This window comes from Pleurodeles waltl, chromosome 4_1 (genome assembly GCF_031143425.1).
Source record: "Pleurodeles waltl isolate 20211129_DDA chromosome 4_1, aPleWal1.hap1.20221129, whole genome shotgun sequence".
NCBI classification, from domain to species: Eukaryota; Metazoa; Chordata; class Amphibia; order Caudata; family Salamandridae; genus Pleurodeles; species Pleurodeles waltl.
Window position 1 is genome coordinate 83250314 of NC_090442.1, and position 17925 is coordinate 83268238.

General features: G+C 47.1%; 1 protein-coding gene across 1 annotated transcript; it reads right to left on the reverse strand.

Annotated features, from left to right (window-relative positions):
- Positions 1-16771: 16771 nt before the first annotated feature.
- LOC138287000 (olfactory receptor 8U3-like) lies at positions 16772-17707 on the reverse strand. Its single transcript, XM_069227363.1, has one exon. The coding sequence runs from the start codon at positions 17705-17707 to the stop codon at positions 16772-16774; it is 936 nt and encodes a 311-aa protein (XP_069083464.1).
- Between the last annotated feature and the right edge of the window lie 218 nt (positions 17708-17925).

The window sequence follows — 17925 nt, forward strand, 5'->3', positions numbered from 1 at the left end:
GAGGATGAGGATGAGGACAGCAGAACATCAGTCATCAGACAATACTTCCAATGACACCCAGAAAAGACAGTGTTACTTCACATCTCAATTACATTTTTGGGAATTTCTGTGGCACTGTCATGATGTTATTTTCCACTTCTATGCCCACTTACTGTACCCTTTGGCAATTCATTTTACAGATGTTGGTTACCTCACATATGCTCCTGGTGTGATAAACTGCAGCCAGCTACAGGTCATACACCTATGCTCATTTTCTGTACAGTTGAATTGCAATGTCTGTACCTGTTGAAATGAATACATACTTTGAAAATTTGACATACTCCATACTTCTTTTTTTTCCAAGGGTATTTATTGAAGTGCTAAAATCTAGAAGGGCAAGTGCAATGGGATGGGGTGATGATGGAGGAAAGTCCAGGGTATTGTTCCAGTCTTTTTGTAGCACAGGTGCATTGTCCATGGGGACATAGGAAGGGGAGCAATGGCAGTTCAAGGTGGACAGGGTGACAGGGTGGGACACAATGGTGACAATCAGGAGAGTCTCATTCCTTGGTGGGGGTCTTGGCAAATGTCTCTGGCTTCTGTCTGGCTCGCAAGAAGTGTTTGAGTGGTGGTTCACCTTCTGCAGGGGGAGGGGTGCTGGTGGCCTGTTGGTTCTGTGGCGGTGCCTCCTGGCCACTAGCAGCAGCGAAGATGGAAGGCTGTTCAGATATCTGGCTAGTGGCGGGGACCTGCTGGTGTGACACTGCCTCCCTCATAATGTTGGCCATGTCTGCCAGCACCCCTGCTATGGAGACCAGGGTATTGTTAATGGCCTGCAAGCCCTCCCTGATCCCCTGGTACTGTCTCTCCTGCAGCCACCTGTTCTCCTGCACATTGTCCAGGATCTGGCCCATCGTGTCCTGGGAATGTTGACATGCTCCGAGGATCTCTGCAAGGGCCTCCTGGAGAGTCCGTTCCCTGGGCCTGTCCTCCCCCTGGTGCACAGCAGTCCTCCCAGTTTCCCTGTTGTCCTGTGCCTCTGTTTCCTGAACTGTGTGCCCACTGCCACTGATCCCAGGTCCCTGATTGTCTTGGGTATGAGGTGTGGCCTGGGGTCCCTGTAGCGGTAGACACACTGCTGATTGACGTGCCCTGGGGACAGAGGTGTGGGTACGCTGGGTGGGTGCTGTGGTGGTGTTTCCTGATGGGTGAGACTCTGTGGTGGTGTGTGACTGGGCCCGGGTAACCGGCTGCCCAGAAGTCCCTGATGGGCCAAGTTGGTCATCCATATCCTGAAGTCCAGAGTTGCTGTAATCAATGTGGTCCTCTTTTGTTGGGGAGGTGGATATTGCTGGCACTTCCTCTCCGCTGACATTGGCTGGGGTCCCTGTGGGGATGTTAATGCTGTGTTATTGTTTCTGTGTCTGACATATTGTGCATCCATGGCTTACCCTCTTTGGTTGTATTTGCCCTGGCAGCTTTCACTTGTGTAAGTTGGTATATGGTGGGATAGATGATTCTCCCTAGTGTGCATGCTTTAGTGATAGGTGTCCATGCAGGTCTGTGAGTGGTGTCCGTGCATTGGTATGGCATTCAGGGCTTGGCATTGGGATAAGTGAAATGTGATGTCGGGGTCTGTGGGAAGTGGTGGAGTGATGGGAGTGAGGATAGGGGTATGTGATGGCATACAGGTAGGGAGGTAGTTGTAGTATAGAGTTGACTTACCAGAGCCCAGTCCTCCTCATACTCCGGCCAGGCTCTCAGGATGCAGTGTTGCCAAGACTTGCTCCTCCCATGCTGTTAGTTGTGGGGGAGAAGGTGGGGTCCACGCCAGTCCTCTGTACAGCGAGTTGGTGTCTTGCTGCAATGGAACGTACCTTCCCCTGTAGGTCGTTCCACCTCTTCCAGATGTCATCTCTTGTTCTTGGGTGCTGTCCCACGTTGTTGACCCTGTCCACGATTCTCCGTCAAAGCTCCATCTTCCTCGCTATCGATATCTGCTGCACCTGTGCTCCAAATAGCTGTGGCTCTACCCTGATGATTTCCTCCACCATAACTCTTAGTTCCCCTTCTGTGAATCGGGGGTGTCTTTGTGGTGCCATGGGTATTGTGTGAGGTGTGTAGGTGAGGGTGTGTTGGGTGATGTGTTGGGCTGTGTGATGTGGGGTGTGTGAGTGGTGTATAGGTATAAGTAGTGTGTAGCTCTGGTTTTGTCTGTGGTCTTGGTGTCTGTCTCATGCCAATGGTTTGTAGTCATAAAGGGTTGTGGGTAATGTGGGTGTGTGTTCTATAGTGGTGTGGGTGTGTGGGTGTGGTGTGTGTGTGGGTGTCAGGTGTGTGTTATTTAAATTGTCCAATGTGGTGTTGTTTTGTATGTGTGTGTGTATTTTGAGCGGGCGTTATGTACTACCAATGGTTTACCATCATTGAATGCCTGACATGGTTATTTGTGGGTCATAATGTGGTGGGCGTTGTTCTGTTGACGTAACGGTGTGGGTTTTGATACCATCAGTTTATCACTGACCTTTGGTTTGGCGGAATTGTGTCTGTGGCTGAATAGTTACGGACTAGTGTATGTGTGTCATATTATGGTGAATGGATATCCACTGCGGCAGCAGTAAGTTGGCGACAGTCAGTGTGGCAGCAAGTGGGATTTACCGCCAATGTCATAATGAGGGCCAAAGTCTTTATCCCACCACTGATACACCAAATGTTGGATGGCTGGCCCTCTATGTAGTGTACCAAAACCAAGTACACTATGCAGAGGGTCTGAACAACCACATGTTAGTTTTCAGGGGGTTAAAATCAGAGTACCTAATGCTCTAATTTTTAAAGGTAGCTGGTCGAGCAGTTAGGCTAATCCAGGAGATGTGCTAAGTATGTGCTGTACTCACAAATCCAATCACCCACCACACACACTCAATGAATAACTCAAGGCCAGAATTTATAAAAATACTTCAGACTTTTATATCATTTTTAAGACCAAAATATTGAGAATAGGTTAAGTACTTTTTTTGTTATGACTTTTTAAAGTTTTAGCAAAGTCAGTCTTTCTGTGTGCAATTATGCACAGTTGGAATCAATAGGCAGTCACTTTTAAAAATGCATTAAAAATCATATGGTTGAGTTACCAGTCTCTTCTTTTGCAGGATGGTCGCAGGGGTCGGTGGGCACCTAGTGCCAGCTGCAGAGCTTCGGGCAGCTCCCGGTTTCGGCGGGAGCAGCGTTGGCAAAGTTCTTGGCGCAGGCACAGGGACACCTGGATGGGCCACTTGGAAAAGGAGCTGATTTGCAAATTCAAAGTTATTCCTTGGGGTCCCCTATGGCTGTCGAGGTCACAAGGGGTTGGGGACCTGGAGCACACAGCAGAACCCGTGATGCAAGGCCCAGGGCGGCCAGATGCAGGGCATTTTTGAGGTTTTGAATGCTGTGCACAACGGAGTCCTCTGGAGCTGGAGGTAAGTCTCTTTAGGCGTCGCTTGCAGGACAACTGAGGCACTCTGCTGAGAGGTCCGGGGTGTTTCTGAAGTCTCGACTAGGGCTTCCTCCTGATCCTTTGTTATCTATGGGGGATCTGGTTTTCTCCTGGTCCAACATCAGCAGACCAGGACCCAGTGTATTGCTCTATCTCGGCCACCAGGGGTTCCGGACTGTTGTCTGTGTGTCGTTGGGTCCAGCTGTGACTTCTCGTCTCAAAGATGTCGGCGAGTCAGTGAAGTGTCCTTCACTGATTTCTTGGTCTTTTGCGGTTTACTTGCTTTTCTTGATAAACGCCATCACTCAGGAGGGAGATCTGGGGTGATCCTTGAAGCCTGGAGGTCCCCTAGGTTTCTTGGGGTCAGTCCAGTGTTCAGCTCCTCCGCTGTTGCGATTGTTGGTGCAGCAAGCAGGGGTCTTTGGGCCTCTTCTGATGCAGCAGGTCCTTAGTTCTCGTCCGGGAGGTTTCTCTGGTGCTGCTTTTCTTGTCTTCTTGGAATCTTCTTTGAGTCCTTTTTGTAGGAAAGTACCATCTTGCCTGGCATGTTACCCCCATATTTCACTGTATGTATGTTGTTTTAGCCCTTGTGTCACTGGGATCCTGCCAGGCAGGACCCCAGTGCTCATAGTATGTGCCCTGTATGTGTTCCCTGTGTGGTGCCTAACTGTATGACTGAGGCTCTGCTAACCAGAACCTCAGTGTTTATGCTCTCTCTGCTTTCTAAATTTGTCACTGCAGGCTAGTGATTAAATTGACCAATTCTCATTGGCACACTGGTACACCCATATAATTCCCTTGTATATGGTACTTAGGTACCCAGGGCATTGGGGTTCCAGGAGATCCCTATGGGCTGCAGCATTTCTTTTGCCACCCATAGGGAGCTTAGACAATTCTTACACAGGCATGCCACTGCAGCCTGAGTGAAATAACGTCCACGTTATTTCACAGCCATTTGTCACTGCACATAAGTAACTTATAAGTCACCTACATGTCTAACCTTCACTTAGTGAAGGTTGGGTGCCAAGTTACTTAGTGTGTGGGCACCCTGGCACTAGCCAAGGTGCCCCCACATTGTTCAGGGCAAATTCCCCGGACTTTGTGAGTGCGGGGACACCATTACACGCGTGCGCTATACATAGGTCACTACCTATGTATAGCGTCACAATGGTAACTCTGAACATGGCCATGTAACATGTCTAAGATCATGGAATTGTCCCCCCAATACCATTCTGGTATTGGGGGGACAATTCCATGATCCCCCGGGTCTCTAGCACAGAACCCGGGTACTGCCAAACTGCCTTTCCAGGGTTTCCACTGCAGCTGCTGCTGCTGCCAACCCCTCAGACAGGATTCTGCCCTTCTGGGGTCCAGGCAGCCCTGGCCCGGGAAGGAAGAACAAAGGATTTCCTCTGAGAGAGGGTGTTACACCCTCTCCCTTTGGAAATAGGTGTGAAGGCCTGGGGAGGAGTAGCCTCCCCCAGCCTCTGGAAATGCTTTGATGGGCACAGATGGTGCCCATCTCTGCATAACCTAATCTACACGGGTTCAGGGATCCCCCAGCCCTGCTCTGGCGCGAAACTGCACAAAGGAAAGGGGAGTGACCACTCCCCTGACCAGTACCTCCCAGGGGAGGTGCCCAGAGCTCCTTCAATGTGTCCCAGACCTCTGCCATCTTGGAAACAGAGGTGTTGGGTGCACACTGGACTGCTCTGAGTGGACAGTGCCAGCAGGTGATGTCAGAGACTCCCTCTGATAGGCACTTACCTCTCTTGGTAGCCAATCCTCCTTTCTTGGTAGCCAAACCTCCTTTTCTGGCTATTTAGGGTCTCTCCTCTGGGGAATTCTTCAGATAACGAATGCAAGAGCTCACCAGAGTTCCTCTGCATCTCCCTCTTCGACTTCTACCAAGGATCGACCGCTGACTGCTCCAGGACGCCTTCAAAACCGCAACAAAGTAGCAAGACGACTACCAGCAACATTGTAGCGCCTCATCCTGCCGGCTTTCTTGATTCTTTCCTGGTTGTGCATGCTCTGGGGTCACTTGCCTTCACCCTGCACCAGAAGCCAAGAAGAAATCTCCAGTGTGTCGACGGAATCTTCCCTCTGCTAACGCAGGCACCAAAGACTGCATCACCAGTCCTCTTGGTCCCCTCTCATCCTGACGAGCATGGTCCCTGGAACACAGGAACTCTATCCAAGTGACTCCCACAGTCCAGTAATCCTTCAGTCCAAGTTTGGTGTAGGTAAGTCCTTGCCTCCCCACGCTAGACTGCAAACCTGTGTACTGTGTGATTTGCAGCTGATCCGGCTCCTGTGCACTCTTCCAGGATTTACTTCATGCACAGCCTAGCCTGGGTCCCCAGCACTCCGTCCTGCAGTGCTCAACCCTCCGAGTTGGCCTCCGGCGTCGTGGGACCCTCCTTTGTGACTCTGAGCCATCTCCGGTTCACAAATCTTCCAAGTGCCTGTTCGGGTACTTCTGCGGGTGCTGCCTGCTTCTGTGGGGGCTCTCTGAGGTTGCTGAGTGCCCTCTCTGTCTTCTCCTCCAAGGGGCGACATCCTGGTCCTTCCTGGTCCCCAGCATCACCCAAAAACCTCTACCACGACCCTTGCAGCTAGCAAGGCTTATTTGGGGTATTTCTGCGTGGGAACACTTCTGCAACCTTCATCGCAACATGGGACATCTTCCATCCAAAGGAGAAGTTCCTAGCCCTCTTTGTTCTTGCAGAATTCCAAGCTTCTTCCATCCGGAGGCAGCTTCCTTGCACCTTCATCTGGGGTTTCCTGGGCTCCTGCCCCCCGGGCACTATCGCGACTCTTGGACTTGGTCCCCTTGCTTTGCAGGTCCTCAGGTCCAGGAATCCACCTTCAGTGCCTTGCTGGTGTATGTTGTTCTTGCAGAATCCCCCTATCACGACTATTGTGTCCTTTTGGGGTAGTAGGTGTACTTTACTCCTACTTTTCAGGGTCTTGGGGTGGGGTATCTTGGACACCCTGACTGTTTTCTAACAGTCCCAGCGACCCTCTACAAGCTCCCATAGGTCTGGGGTCCATTCGTGATTCGCATTCCACTTTTGGAGTATATGGTTTGTGTTGCCCCTAGACCTATGTTCACCTATTGCAACCTATTGTAATTCTACACTGTTTGCATTACTTTTCTGACTCTTACTTACCTGTTTTGGGTTTGTGTACATATAACTTGTGTATATTACTTACCTTCTTACTGAGGGTACTCACTGAGATACCTGTGGCATATTGTCATAAAAATAAAGTACCTTTATTTTAGTAACCCTGTGTATTGTGTTTTCTTATGATATTGTGCATAGGATATAAGTGGTATAGTAGGAGCTTTGCATGTCTCCTAGTTCAGCCTAAGTTGCTTTGCCATAGCTACCTTCTATCAGCCTAAGCTGCTCGAAACACCTCTATTCTACTAATAAGGGATAACTGTACTTGGCACAGGGTGTAAGTACCTTTGGTACCCACTACAAGCCAGGCCAGCCTCCTACATTGGTGGTGCAGCGGTGGGATAAGTACTTGCAACTGCTTTACCACTTTGTTATTTTGTACTTTTCATAAGAGAATCATATAGTTCAGTGTATGTACACTTAACCCAAAAAGTTTGCTTTTCTATCCTAAAACTTTTTACAAAGTTCCGAAAAGTTTCTTAAAACTTCTAAAAGTTTTCTAAAAGTTAGAAAAAGGAATTTTCTCTGTGCTTTCAAAAGTTCTAAAACTTTTTCTCTCTTCTCACTATCCTTAAACCTATACTATCATGTCTGTTGTAGATTCCACTCTCAAAACTGTTAATGCAACCTATGATAGTTTGAACTACAAGGGTTTAAGGGGTCTCTGCCTGGATAGAGGTTTATGGATAGGAAAGAACACTACAAAAGAGTTTCTCTTTAATATGCTTGTTGTGGATGACCAGAACCAGTCTGGACCATCAAATGAGAGATTAGAAAAGGGAGAAGCTTCCCAGTCTGATTCAGAGGAACCCCCTGAAGAAGCTGGGGAGGGTTCTGACAAGGGTCTGCCCCCTAGCAGGGCACCTAGTGATGCTGGCAGTGAGAAACGTTCCCATAACAGTAGGGCATCCTTTTTCCCTAGAGGCCAGGTTACCAGGGTCCAGACAGTTTGGGACAGGTCCCCCTCTGAAATTTCCCATCTGTCCTCTGTGTCAAAGCATTCCCAACCCACCCACCCTGAGGATAACTTGTTAGAAAGGGAACTCAAAAAGTTGAGGGTTGAAGAGACCAGACTGAAGCTTAAACAGCAGCAGCTGGCCTTAGATAGGGAATCCCTAGACATTGAGAGGGAAAGACAGAGGTTGGAGTTAGTCCCCCATGGTGGCAGAAGCAGTATTCCTGATAGCAATCCTGTTAGAGAGCAAGATTCCAGGAATCTGCACAAGATAGTCCCCCCTTACAAGGAGGGGGATGACATTAATAAGTGGTTTTCTGCACTTGAGAGGGCCTGTATGGTACAGTTGGTCCCTCAAAGGCAGTGGGCTGCTATATTGTGGCTATCTTTTAATGGAAAAGGTAGGGATAGGCTCCTTACTATTAGAGAAAGTGAAGCCAACAACTACACAGTTTTGAGAGATGCACTCTTGGGTGGATTTGGCTTAACCACTGAACAATACAGGATTACGTTCAGAGACACCAGAAAAGAGTCTTCTCAAGACTGGACAGATGTTGTGGACTGTTCAGTGAAGGCCTTGGAAGGGTGGGTACATGGCAGTAAGGTATCTGACTATGAAAGCCTGTACAATCTTATTCTCTGAGGGCATATTCTGAACAACTGTGTGTCTGACTTGTTGCACCAATACCTAGTGACTCGGATCTGACCTCTCCCCAAGAATTGGGAAAGAAGGCAGACAAGTGGGTCAGAACAAGGGTGAACAGAAAAGTTCATACAGGGGTTGACAAGGATGGCAAGAAGAAGGATGGTAAGTCTTCTGAGAAGGGTGGGGACAAAAGTAAACATTATGAGTCTTCATCAGGCCCACAAAAATCCTCTGGGGGTGGTGGGTCCAAACCCTCTTCTAATAATCAACCTAAAAAGCCTTGGTGTTATTTGTGTAAAGTCAAAGGCCATTGGGCAACTGATTCCATCTGCTCAAAGAAAAACACCAAACCTCCCACCACCACAACCCCTGCTGTAAATTCTAGTCCCCCTAGTAATAGCAGTGGTGGTGGGACATCTACTACTATTAGCCAATCCAAGGGTGTAGCTGGGCTCACTATTGGCAATGTAGTTGGGGTTGGTCTTGTTAGGGAGACCACAGAGGCTGTTTTAGTCTCTGATGGTGGCATTGATTTTGCCACCATGGTTGCTTGTCCTCTTAATATGGATAAGTACAAGCAACTTCCCCTAATAAAAGGTGTTGAGGTTCAGGCCTACAGGGACTCAGGAGCCAGTGTAACTATGGTGATAAAAAAACTGGTCCACCCTGAGCAACACCTACTTGGTCAGCAGTACCAAGTGACAGGCGCTCATAACAACACTCTTAGCCACCCGTGGCTGTTATGAATCTCAACTGGGGGGGTTAATGGTCCAAAGAAAGTTGTGATTGCCTCAGATTTCCCTGTAGACTGTCTAATAGGGAATGATTTAGAGACATCAGCTTGCACTGATAGTGCCTACCGCAATGGTTTTTGTGGCGGTCAGTTTGGCACGAAAACCATGGCCCTAGGCCGGGTCGTAATCCCGAGGGTGGGATTGTGGAGGCCGCCGGGCTGGAGACCGAAGTCTCCAGCCCAGCGGCCGTTACCGCCCTGGCAGTCAGTATGTGAAAGTGGCAGTCTTGATGGGGGTTACCACCATGGTCGACATCCCATTTTTTTTACCGCTGGCCTGTTGGCAGTATTACCACCGCTTTAACACCGACCGGCAGGGTTGTAATGAGGGCCTCAATCTCCCACAACACAGTTGTGCAGTCCAGAACAAGTCCAGTTACAACTTTTCAACTAAGGTGTTTTCTATCTTTGGGTTTTCAGGTTACTTCTTCAGCTCTTTTGTACCTGTTCCTTGTCAGAGAAACTACTCTTTTCATTTTAGAGTCAGGTGCAGTCCTTTCTTTGTGGAGCCTTTGGGGTAGAGCAGGCACAGTCTTTCAAAGTGCAGTTCTCTCTTTTGTGCAGCCCAGGGGTCCAGTAGGGCAGTCCTACTTCTCTTCTTCCTTCCCAGGCAGTGTTCTGAGGAGCTCCAGCAGTTCTTCCATATTTATACTCCAGTCTGGGCTGGCAGGAGAGGGGCATCTTAATCAATATGGGAAAAGCTACCTCCCTCCACTATGAACACTTCCTGTTAAGCGTGGAACATTTCTGGGCCAGAATGCAACATTCTCCCAAAAATCAAAAGGGAGATAATCTCTCCTTTTTGTGTGTTTGTGTAACTCATCCCAAAGGTGTGGCTAACAACTGACTACACTTCCCTTCCGGCCCCTCTTCTAATCTAATTAGAGGGGCTTCCATTTGGCTAGAGGTCAGTAAAGTGGGAGTGGCCTGGGTCCTGTGACTTCTCTTTTCTGCAAATGCTCCTGCCTTTGAAGTCCAGCTTATCTTCCCAGCCCCCTTCCTCTCCCTGGCCTCACTAGGAAGGAGATCTCCTCCCACCAAATGGCTGTATTGTTACAGCCCCAGACCTCTTCACACCTACTTAGGGAGCAGCTTGGCCTAGACTGTCAAAGGCTGATTCAGGGCTGCTTTAGGAAACATCAGCATAGTACGTTCTAAAGCTACTTTTCTGTAATAGTTATATTTAATCCGAATTTGGAACATTATTGGGTTCAAGGTAACTGTTAATGTTATACTTTGAATGATATAGCTAGCTAGCTCCAACCAAAAGTTACACCTTATTAAGCTTAGTAAAGCCTTTCCTTGTTAGCCTATGGGTCTCTCAGCACTACAGTGGGGAAAAGATGACTTTGGGCTGCTTTTACTCACTGGGCCACATAAAGCATCCTTTATATTGTCCCCGCTTTTAATAACTATTCGTCCTACCCTTGGGACACCTAGGGCAGACCTTAGAGGTGACCTATAAGTGGTAGGATGGTACTTGTGGACTTTGGAAGTGCTTTTAATGACAAAATCGAATCGGTACACAGTTTTATTTTAAAACCAACCTGCAAGACATACAGCACAGTAGTGCACACTTAAGTGCATTAAATCCACTGGGTTATCTAAACCTTCCTGCCCTACCATATACTAGGAGCTTAGAGGAATACTGCCCTTACCAATTAGAACTATGCCAATCAGCATATACTTTTAGAGGCTAGAGGACTAGCCTGGGTCTGGTTAGCAGAGCACAGGGCACTTTCAGAGTCAGTAGTCACTAGCATCAGTTTGAAATGCCGTGACTAGTGGAAAATTGATGGCTTTCCTACATTACATGAGTGAAAATGTTGCACTGCTGTAGGATGTGATGCAGAAACTCTGTGTATGTGAGGAACGCTTGAACTGCTGCATATGATCATGTGATCTAAAAGTTTTGGAAAGCCACACAGTTTTTATCTATGCTGTTGCAGGTCTTTGCATTTAAGTGACAACATATTGGCCACTCGGGTGACAAGCTGCGCTATACAAATAACACTTGATTGATTGATAGGTTGCACAGGGCATAATTCGTGTTTGAGTAGGTGAATCTATGTCTATTAGTGTGTGTGGATGAAGAAGAAGGCTCTTACTGCTACCAGTTTGTGGGTACCTGTTTTGTAGGTTAGGTAAGCTTCCACTGCTGCTGCCTGTTTGGCAACAGTGTTGTTAGTTAAAAAAACATGATACAAATCTTATCACTACGCAAAAAGATTGACACTCAATAATTGTTCTTTTTCTTCCATCTGCTTCGTTCTGCTTGATGTTCACCACAACAGTCTCTGTAAAACAAATGTGTTTTTCCTTTCAAATAGCGCTGTCTTATACGCACATGATACAATAAAGTGTTGCTTTTACTTACACAACACTGCATTCAGAACAAAAAAAGTAGAGCTGTTGTAAAGATTTGGCATTTGTAGACTCGGGAAGTAAAGGCAACATGTTGTCAAAAATAATAGGAAAACACCTTCTTAAAATCTGTTAATATTTACTGTTGAAAAATTTTCTTGTTATTTACGATGTAGACAAGGTGCTTCCTACTGGCACAACTAGACCCAGGGCCAAACTGATGGGCGAGGGGTGAGACCTTAAGGGGGTCGAACTTTACTTTGGGAGTGAAATGACAACACGAACTAAGGCATAAAATGTTGATAGGTTTTTAAGGTTAGTCAAGGGGGTAATTGTATGACTAAAAAATAATTTGCCTACATAGTTAATGTAGAGCAACGTTTCTCTTTTTGCTTAGCAATGGCTCTGTAAAACTTGCTCTCAGATCTGTTAAAAGGCTGCTAAATTATAGTAAAGTACTCCTGTAAAACTGAGCGGCTAGGAGGTATAACGGGCAAACTCAGTACTATGTTTATTGGAGTGGTAAAGGAATTTACAGACATATGATAAGCATGTCAAGGCCTCTATAGCAATGTGGCAATCAATTGAATTACTTTTCGAGATATATTTTGCAGTTTGTTGCTGTGCCTGAGTGGATATTTTGTGGGACAGAATTTATATCTTTCAGATCATGAAGGGTGACGCTTTTATTTGTTCAAAGGTCTGGCTGGGTGATGCATGGAAAAGCACCTCTGGTATGTACTAAGTTGAGATCACGTGACATATGCATGGATCCAGTGGCATCCAGAGAAACCAACTGAACGGATGTAGCTCAAATGAACAATAATTAAGCTGCCCACTGCTATGGGAGGGATTTGCTAAATATTTATATCTTAAAAGCATTTCCAGGAGAGTTGTGTTCTGTATGATGCTAGTGATTTGTATCTTCTACACATAGGGGGTGATTCTAACTCTGGCGGGTGGCGGAGGCCGCCCGCCAGAGTTCTCCCCTCCAGAATACCGCACCGCGGTCGTAAGACCGCTGCAGTGATTCTGGGTTTTCCACTGGGCTGGCGGGCGACCGCCAAAAGGCCGCCCGCCAGCCCAGTGGAAAACAACCTTCCCACGAGGACGCTGGCTCTGAATGGAGCCGGCGGAGTGGGAAGGTGCGACGGGTGCAGTTGCACCCGTCGCCAATTTCACTGTCTGCAATGCAGACAGTGAAATTCAAAGTGGGGCCCTCTTACGGGGGCCCCTGCAGTGCCCATGCCATTGGCATGGGCACTGCAGGGGCCCCCAGGGGCCCCACGACACCCCATACCGCCATCCTGTTCCTGGCGGCAATGCAGACAGTGAAATTCAAAGTGGGGCCCTCTTACGGGGGCCCCTGCAGTGCCCATGCCATTGGCATGGGCACTGCAGGGGCCCCACGACACCCCATACCGCCATCCTGTTATGGGGTGTCAGAATCCCCATGCTCAGCCGCCATGGAGAATTCTTTTGGGCAGCGGAAAACCGGCGGGAGACCGCCGGTTTTCCTCTTCTGACCGCGGCCAAACCGCCGCGGTCAGAATGCCCTGCGGGGCACCGCCAGCCTGTTGGCGGTGCTCCTGCCAACCCTGGCCCCGGCTAATGACCCCCATAGTCGTTAATCTTCACTTTTGATAAATGCAAAGGAGAATGATGTTGGCTTACAGGAGACTCTGCTTGATCAATAGGTCTATGATAGATGTGTAGAATCATGAGAAGACGGAAAGACATTCAGGTGGTAGGCTTAAGCAGCACAGGTTTGTCTCTCTTCTTGCACTGGGGCTCTGTGTGCACCCTAGCGCCACCCAGACAATGTTGTACTAAAGTACAAGTGTGCCTGCATTATAGAGAGAAATGTTTTTGTGCAGGAAGGAACACCTGCCTGCACACAAAAAATCCTTAAAGGCAATTTCCTCTTTCTATGTATGATGCTGAATGCATCACACATAGAAGAAAATGCCTTGTATTATGCCTCACTGGGGAAGGTGTAGCATGTTGGGACATTCCAATGGTTTACTAGAGTTAAGGGCAGATTTATGAAAAGTGGTGCTGCAGCTAGTGCAGAGACAATTTTCTTGCGTCCCTTAGTGTCCCTCAATGCCACCATGAGTGCACAGTATTTAAAATACAGCGCACCATGGCGGTAGTCAGGAGTACTAGTGTCATAATTTTTTACGCTAGTCCGGCGCTTTGCAGGATTAGCATAAAAAATTATGACGCTAATCCCGCAAAGCACCCAGAGGCCCATTTAAAACAATGGGAGCCTCCCTTTAATGCCTGAGTTTAACCATTTTGTTGGCCTCCCCATAGTGCCGTAATGCCTCCCCCTAGCATACATTATGCCTAGAGCAGGCATAATGTGGCGCTAGGGGTTACAAGGTGGCACAACCCAAGCATTGCACCACTTTGTAAATATAGCGCCACATTATAAAAATGACGCTAATATGGCGTTGGAATGGCACTGGGCCCTCTTGAATCTGGGCATTAGTACATCTGTGAATGCAGCAGAATTCACCAGTGGATGCATTGGATCACCCATGGGCCATCCATGAAATGCTTTCCAGATGCAGAATAATGCAATGCTACACAAGAGGCAGCATTGTGTTACTTTTTCTTTACAAAGCCATTGAAGACAGTGCAAATCAGTCCTTATTTTGCATAGTAAATCCCAGTTAAGGGATTGTTTTGCATTTTAATGACTTACGTCGCGCAATGACAACAAAAGTCCTTAGTATATCTGGGCCTAAAATTCAAGGCCATGGATGATTATGAAAGGTTTCTTTAGTTTTGCTCTAATAAAACTGTAGGAGGCTGGCCTTGTTTGTAGTGGGTACCAGAGGTACTTACACCTTAAAATAGGTCCAGTTATCCCTTATTAGTGTATGTAGTCAGTGTCTAGAAGCCAGGGCTCTCTAGTGGTAGTGTGGATGAGCACCCAAGGCCTAACTAGGAGACATGCAAACCTCATGCAATATCACTACAGTCATACAGTACTTACACACATGAAAGAAAATAATCCGTGGTACAAAAATAAAGGCACTTTATTTTAGTGACGCACTTGCAAAATATACCTTAGAGACTATACTCCCTTAGGAGATAAGTAACATACACAATATATACACTAGTATCCAAAAACAGGTACGTAAACAGTCAGAAAACAGTTCAAATAGTGAAAATCACAACAGTTAGAAATAGGCCTGGGGGAACACAAACCATATACTAAAATATTGGAATGCGAATGTCGGTTTCCCACCTAGGCAGGTGTCATGTACAAAACTTGAGGTTGGAGGAAAATGGCACTGCCCGGGACCTGGAAGGACCAGGTCGGAGAGTCAGAGGGGGCCCTCAGCAGCCCAGAGTCCAGAGAGCAGTCTCCAGAGAGCCCTCAGAAGACCAGACAGTATGACTAGGAGTCCCACCAGACGAGGACAAAGATGGTGCAAATGGAGGCCCATGCAGCATTGCAACAAAGGGTCCCATACCGCCGGAGAACATCGCAGGAAGCTGTGCATCGCAGGAGTGAGTGCTGGGGGCCAGAGCTGTGCTGAGCATGAAGAACTTTGTGGAAGTTCGCACACAAGCCTTGGCAACTGCAAATCACATGGTGCATGGGGGTACTGTCTTGCGTGGGGAGGCATGCTCTTATGTCTACCAAAGTTGGACAGCTGGGCGTCAGGACCAACAGGACCACTTCAGTCCACCACCCGTGTTGCTGGATCCACGCACGTCACCAGGAGAGAGGACCCAAGCCACTGGTCGTTGCTGCAGAGGATACCTACTGGAGCAAGGGAGTGATGCCTTCTCTTCTAGGGAGATTCCTTCGCCCTTTTGGTGCATGCTGAAGACTGTAAGCTCTCTGAGGATGCATGACCAGGAAACATTTGCAGTTGCTACAGGACCTGAAGATACAGTGTTGCAGAAGTCGTCCTGGCTTCTCTGCAGCAGTTTTGTAGAGTTCCTGGAGGTCCAGATGCAGTTTCTTCAGTGACAAGGTGAAGTGAAGGATGCAGAGGATTCCTGCTGGCGTCTTGCAATCTGAATCTGAAGAGCTCGAGTTGTACAAGCAGCAGGAGGGCAGAAACCTGTCTGTGAGATGGCAGCAGCTGGGGCTGCTGGAAAACCTCATAAGGCTGGTTTGGCAATACTTGGAGCCCGCAGAGTGCATGGAATTATACATCCAATGCTAGATTCAGTACTGGGGTATAATTCCAAGATGTTAGACACCTCACATGGCCATATTCGGAGTTACCATTATGCAGCTAGACATAGGTAGTGACCTATGTCTAGTACACATATAAAATGACGTCCCCACACTCACAAAGTCTGGGAAATTGGTCCTGGATGACGTGGCGCTAGTGCAGGGGTGCCCTCACACACAAGTTTTCTGCACCCAGCCTTCAGGGCAGGAAGGCAAAACATATAGGTGACTTATGAGTGACCTACTGCAGTGTAAATGGCAGCAACAGGGTGCATGCACCATTTCACACAGGCTGCACTGGCAGTCCTATAGAAGCATTTGACTGGGCTCCCTATGGGTGGTAAAAGAAATGCTGCAGCCCATAGGAATCTCTTGGAACCTCAATGCCCTGGGTACCTAGGTACCATATACTAGGGACTTATGAAGGAGTCCAGTGTGCCAACTTTGGATGAAATACTGGGTTACCAGTATGTAGTGACAAATTTGGGAAAAAGAGAGAGCATAAGCACTCGGGTCCTGGTTAGCAGGACCCCAGTGACACAGTCAAGCATACTGACAAACAGGTCAAAAATGGGGGTAACCATGCTAGAAAGAGGCTACTTTCTCACAATAACACGCTACGAGATTAGATGATTCTTTACATCATTGTAGGTGACAAACAGCTGGGTTTTTGGGCACCTTAATATTGTTTTGGTGAACCCGATTGATCCATTTTTTGGTTGGATCATGAAGATGCTTGTGGTCCATACCAGTATATCTCAGCGTTCATATTATGGACTCAGTTGACTGTATCTTTTAGAGCTCAGAGCGTTCTCAAAGACGCAGAGAAAACTTTCTTGCTATGGACCATACTGATGGTGCAATAGTAGTTACCCAAAAATATTTAGGGTATTAGGAGAAGAGTTTAAGTAATTGTAAATCTCAATATTGTTGCTTATTGGAATCACAGTGAGCATTGCGTTGGCAGAGGGTTCACCTTCTCTTCCATCTCATCATTACAGGTTCTATCGAGGGATGAAAATTGGACAAACTCAAGAAAAGAAAATGCAGAGGAAAGGATCATTAATACAAATATTCAAGCAGAAGGTTCTTCAGTATGTGTTAGTGAAAATTTCACAAAATAAGCAGAATGCAATCATTTGACAAGCAGCTCAGTAAACCTCAAGCACATTGTATTTTCTGGAATGTCCTACCAAAGGCATCTTTAAACTCCTTATTTCTCAGGCTGTATATCAGGGGATTCAGCATGGGAATAACAACTGTGTACAATACTGAAGCCACTCTGTCCTCATCCCGAGAGTAGCTGGACGTGGGCCTGAGATACATGAAAAGGATAGTCCCATAGAAAAGGATAACACATGTAAAGTGGGAGGAGCAGGTAGAAATGGCCTTGTACCTCCCAGTAGAAGAGCGAATTGCCAGGATTCTGCGAATGATGGACATGTAAGAGGCCATGATTACTGATACAGCAGTTATGGTAAGGAAGTCGGCACAGATGAACAGCACTAGCTTGCTTGCAAAGGTGTCTGAGTATGCCAGATCTAAAATAGGGAGAAAATCACAATAGAAGTGCTGAATCTCATTTGGCCCACAGTAGGAGAGACGGAAGGTTCCAGCGACATTCAAAGAAGAGTTCAACAAACCACAAAGAAAAGCTCCAATGACCAACCATAGGCAGAGTCTCTGGGACATGGACACATTGTATCTCAAGGGATGACAAATGGCCATGTAGCGATCATATGCCATCACTGTGAGGAGCACACACTCTGTTGTTCCAAAATGTGCGAAGGCAAAGAGTTGCACAGCACATGCATGGAATAGGATGGTATTCCTTTCAGCTAGGAAATTCACCAGCATCTTTGGGGTGATGACCGAAGAATAACATAGGTCCACAAAGGAAAGATTACCTAAGAAAAAGTACATAGGGGTCTGAAGCCGAGGGCTAAGCCAGGTTAGAAGTATAATACTGACATTGCCAACCACAGTCACAGTGTACATGACCAGGAAAAAGAAAAAGAGGATCCCATGAAGATTTGGGAGATCTGTGATTCCCAAAAGAAGGAACTCAGAGACTTTGGTGCAATTCCCTCCATCCATGCCCTAGAAAAAGAAGAAATAGTTATTACTTTCATTTTGTTTCAGATCGTTATGTGCATGAGCAAATAAGATGAAGTGAAGAGTAATTGGATTACTATATAACTGATTGCAAATTATCAAATGTAAAATTGACGTTAACATAAAGGGGGATATTTACAAGCCCCTTGTGCCTCCTTGGCCACATTAGCATTATTTATTTATGCTAATGTGTCTTTAGG